Source organism: Poromitra crassiceps (genome assembly GCF_964638095.1).
Source record: "Poromitra crassiceps genome assembly, chromosome: 2".
Taxonomy (NCBI): domain Eukaryota; kingdom Metazoa; phylum Chordata; class Actinopteri; order Beryciformes; family Melamphaidae; genus Poromitra; species Poromitra crassiceps.
In genome coordinates, this window is record NC_139624.1 from 175,001 (window position 1) to 180,000 (window position 5,000).

At 44.1% G+C, this 5,000-nt stretch overlaps 1 protein-coding gene across 1 annotated transcript in view; it reads right to left on the reverse strand.

The window, feature by feature from the left end:
• LOC310791543 (two pore channel protein 2-like) overlaps positions 1-5,000 on the reverse strand; it is a gene marked incomplete at its 5' end in the record, with an annotated part of 32,809 nt that overhangs the window by 3,478 nt on the left and 24,331 nt on the right. Inside the window, 6 exon segments of the mRNA XM_083653216.1 lie at positions 1,936-2,012; positions 2,517-2,588; positions 4,186-4,263; positions 4,265-4,280; positions 4,535-4,575; positions 4,777-4,905. Coding sequence (XP_083509342.1) covers positions 1,936-2,012; positions 2,517-2,588; positions 4,186-4,263; positions 4,265-4,280; positions 4,535-4,575; positions 4,777-4,905 — 413 coding nt within the window.

Genomic DNA, 5,000 nt, shown 5'->3' on the forward strand with positions numbered 1-5,000 from the left:
ACACACACACACACACACACATTTAAGAACCAATTAAGAACCAGGGACTAATTAGCCCCGCTGTAATTTGCCTGCTTTAATTTGCACATTAAGTGCTGTAGCCTCTTTCTGCCTGTGTCAGCACGTTGATTTTGTGCTGACCAGTGACTTTGTTTTGCACTATGTTACTCAACCCTTATTGAGCAAAGCTCATCTGTATGGACGGTATCATGCTTTCGACATTTGGTATAGGTTGAGGCCACGTCTCGTCATAGACGCTGGGTTAGCTGGCTCAGCCTGGCTGGGGGCGTGGTCAGGGTGGGGTAAAAACCCCCGTTCTATCCATTCAGCAAAGTTAGAATTTAGCTGATAGCCCAGCCCAGGCAGACACGATCGGGGATTTAACCACCGCAGTAAACGCACATCTGAGCAGGCGTCTTGTGTTCTGCTCTAGAACCCCCAAACATGTAGTTTAAAGCTGCAGCACCGTCTTTTGGTGAGTCAGCCCATGAGATATATGGGCGGTTTTACCCCACTCGCGCGCCAGCCGTTTAACATTTTGTGGGCGTTCCCACACATGCGGACTGTCTCTATGTATTTGACTGCTTTCGCTTTTTGGACCTCCTCTCCCCCTGCGTTTTAACAGATCTTCACGGTGTTTTCTGATCACACATGGAAATGCATTGAAGATCTGATCACCCAAACCAGCTCCAGACGTGGTCAGAGACACACATTTGGCTCCTGTGTAAATGCAATGGATCTTCAATAACGTGGTGGATGAGGACTGAGGAAGAAAGCGTTTACTGTCCGTTTTAAAATGTGCAGGCTAAGTATTGTGAGAGGAAGCTTCTTTCCTCTTGGCGAGGGAAAGAGAAATCAGAAATCAGTGAGAGACATTTTATTGAATGTAAACCAGCTAAGTAGATGAGAGAGGAGAAGAAAAGTAAAACTATATTAAGGAGGTATCACTATACCTCATGTGTGTTCACTAAACCTCATGTGTGTTCACTATATCTCATGTGTGTTCACTATATCACTATACCTCATGTGTGTTCACTATCACTATACCTCATGTGTGTTCACTATACCTCATGTGTGTTCACTATACCTCATGTGTGTTCACTATACCTCATGTGTGTTCACTATACCTCATGTGTGTTCACTATACCTCATGTGTGTTCACTATACCTCATGTGTGTTCCCTATATCTCATGTGTGTTCACTATATCTCATGTGTTCACTATATCACTATACCTCATGTGTGTTCACTATCACTATACCTCATGTGTGTTCACTATACCTCATGTGTGTTCACTATACCTCATGTGTGTTCACTATACCTCATGTGTGTTCACTATCACTATACCTCATGTGTGTTCACTATCACTATACCTCATGTGTGTTCACTATACCTCATGTGTGTTCACTATACCTCATGTGTGTTCACTATACCTCATGTGTGTTCACTATACCTCATGTGTGTTCACTATACCTCATGTGTGTTCACTATACCTCATGTGTGTTCACTATACCTCATGTGTGTTCACTATATCACTATACCTCATGTGTGTTCACTATCACTATACCTCATGTGTTCACTATATCACTATACCTCATGTGTGTTCACTATATCACTATACCTCATGTGTGTTCACTATACCTCATGTGTGTTCACTATCACTATACCTCATGTGTTCACTATATCACTATACCTCATGTGTGTTCACTATATCACTATACCTCATGTGTGTTCACTATATCACTATACCTCATGTGTTCACTATATCACTATACCTCATGTGTTCACTATATCACTATACCTCATGTGTGTTCACTATATCACTATACCTCATGTGTGTTCACTATCACTATACCTCATGTGTTCACTATATCACTATACCTCATGTGTGTTCACTATATCACTATACCTCATGTGTGTTCACTATATCACTATACCTCATGTGTGTTGATGGTGGTGTAATTGCTCCCTCAAATAGCCAGATCCCAATCACAGCATACACATAGTACACCACCTACAGAGAGAGGAGGGATCTGCTGTTAGGAAAGTACAGTAGCAGGTTCACTCCAAAATGCTACACTTTGATTTAAAAAAATAATAATTTTGTTTTTCTCCTTGAATGCATCACCCATATCAATGAATATTACAAATACGTGTCTGTGATGGAAGTCATTGTCAGGAATATTCCTTTTTATCATCACTATATTATTTTTTTATTATTAATATATTTATATTAAGGCACTTTTGCAAGTGTGGACACATTTCTGTATGTTTGCTCCTCTAAATCTAAATCAAAGCTCTTAATATTGCGAATACTTTGAATAAAATGCAATATTTTACAGTAAAGAGCAGCTATGTGTTCAAATAGTAGATGTCTCACTTTGGAATGAAACTCTTGAATGAATGAATTAATAAATGAATGTATGTTTCTAATTCTAAATAAAACATGACCAAACATGGCACACCAACTGTATGGCCGTATGCTGATGTGGACAGTGTGTGTGATGACGTCACTCACCACCAGCACTCCGGCAAAGGCGCGGAGGTTTTTCACCAGGTCCAGCAGCGTACTGGCGACTAGAGACATGAGCTGGAGAAACAAAATGAGGTATGCATCAGGGCCCAGACACACCAGACTGCCATCTAAGAACTAGCATGCGTCGCCTGTGTCGGGGGCTGAAAAGTTGCATTAAGAACACACCGCAATAGAGAGCCGCAGGGATGAGTCCGGAAATCATCGATGCTAACACTCCTGGTTCTTCACTGTTTTCGCCTATGGGAGTTTTGAATGGGTTTTTGGCGCGATGCTTCTAATAATCTCTCTGGGCAACGCTGGCTTAATCAAACGCGAACCAGTGTTTAGTAATATCATCTTCACACATGAAGACCACTTTTATGAGTTTTGAAGCTTTTACGTGCCGTTAAAAGGGCGGCTAGCTAGCAAACGGCTAAATGAGACTACACTGTTGAGTCGATGGGGATATATACGTCAATAACGTCACCACTTCAAAGGACGAACACGGAAATTCTCTTTCCCTCACCTGGTTCAGCCCGTTCAGCCCGGGGTAATCAGTGCACACATCCAACAACAGTCCAGGTTGAGCGCTGACGTGACGTGGAAGCCTATGCGACAGTGTGTAGTTCTGGATTAGCTTAGCTCGAGCTTTTTACTTCTAGGGCTCGCATTTACGCTACAAAACTCATGAAAGTGGTCCTCATCTGTGAAGATTATCCGACTGAACTCTGGTTCGCGTTTCATTAAGCCAGCGTTGCCCAGAGAGATTATTAGAAGTATCGCGGCAAAAACCCGTTCAAAAATTTCATAGACAGAAACAGTGAAGAACCAGGAAGTCCGGGACTTCCGCGTTCTGACTACAAAAATACGTCATCCCTGCAGCTCTTTATAGACGACAACTAGCACGTACGTTGTGTGCCTGCGTGAGACCTAGTAGTACTGCACATATACAAACCGTTGTTATGATACATCGTTGTGAAAATGTGTATTGGAATGATCAGATACAGTAGGGATGACGTTGAAAAGTGAGAAGAACGTTTTGTGCGTGCTGTGACGGTTTAGTAATATAGCTACTTCTAATCCAGAATATCTCTGATAAAAAGAGTCGCAGATGGCGCTGACGTTGTCAGCGTTTGCCTGGTCTTTTGCTTGTGGAGGAAAAACGGAAGAGGCGGAGCTAGAAAAATATGGAGAAAGCGCACGAAACGAAACGGGCGATATCATACAGCGACAGGCTCCAGGGGCTTTGCTGAAGGCCAGCTGACCGGCCAATCGGAGCGATCTCTCTCACTGACGATTTAACAGGCTGAGCGGGATGACTAGGGCAAACGGTGCGGGACACACCGCAAAAACTACTGTAGGGCCACAGTCGCTCACTGACGGCCCGACATTGACCGATGGCCGACTGTTGGCCCACGTGTCTGGAGCTTAACACACATAGGGACACAAAATGACACGATCTTATTTGTGATGAGGTCGTTGAGTGTCAGCGCAGCTTGAGCTTTGGACACGCAGCCATGTCCTGTACCTTGTCCTGTACCATGTCCTGTACCTTGTCCTGTACCATGTCCTGTACCTTGTCCTGTACCATGTCCTGTACCATGTCCTGTACCATGTCCTGTACCATGTTCTGTACCTTGTCCTGTACCTTGTCCTGTAGCATGTCCTGTACCTTGATATCCAGGATGATGCGCAGGAAGCGGAAGACGATGAGCATGTTGACCAGGCGAACCATCTCCCACAGAGACAGACTGAGTTGTTGGGTCCCTGTTGTGGTGCGTGCACACACACACACACACACACACACACACATGCACGTGCACACATGTACGTACGTACACACACGCAAACACACACGTAGGTAGGCACGCACACACACACACACACACGCACGCACGCACGCGCACACACACACACACACACACACACACACACACACACACACACACACACACAGTGTCAAGTCAGGTGTGCAATCATAATATGTAAACATTTATGAAGGGAGTAAAATAGAAACCTACAATGGAAGTCTGTAGGTGGCCAATATGGTGATCTGCAGGGCCTAAATGGGGGAAATAAATGCAATGAGTGAAATTGAAATTGAATTTATTTGCATTAAAGGAATATGAAAAGTTTTTGGTAGAGTTAACAGAGACACATGGATGATTTTGGGCCAATCCCCCCAAAACTGTGTATTCCTTTAAGAACTGAGTCAAGTTAACGCGACAGTTCCATAGGTATTCAGCAGGTGCAGCCACGTTACCGTGAGCAGGATGGTGAGGAGGCCGTCAAAGATGTTGTTCCTGTAGGACAGGTAGCCTCTCCAGCCTAAGGCAAAGATCTTCAGACACATCTCCGACAGGTAGTAGATGATGAAGCAACAGTTGATCACCTGGCAGCCAATGGGGGACAGTGGTCAGTTTAGGCCGGGCTCATTCACATTCACTTCAACTCATTTGTGAAGCAGATTGTCTTAACACATTGACT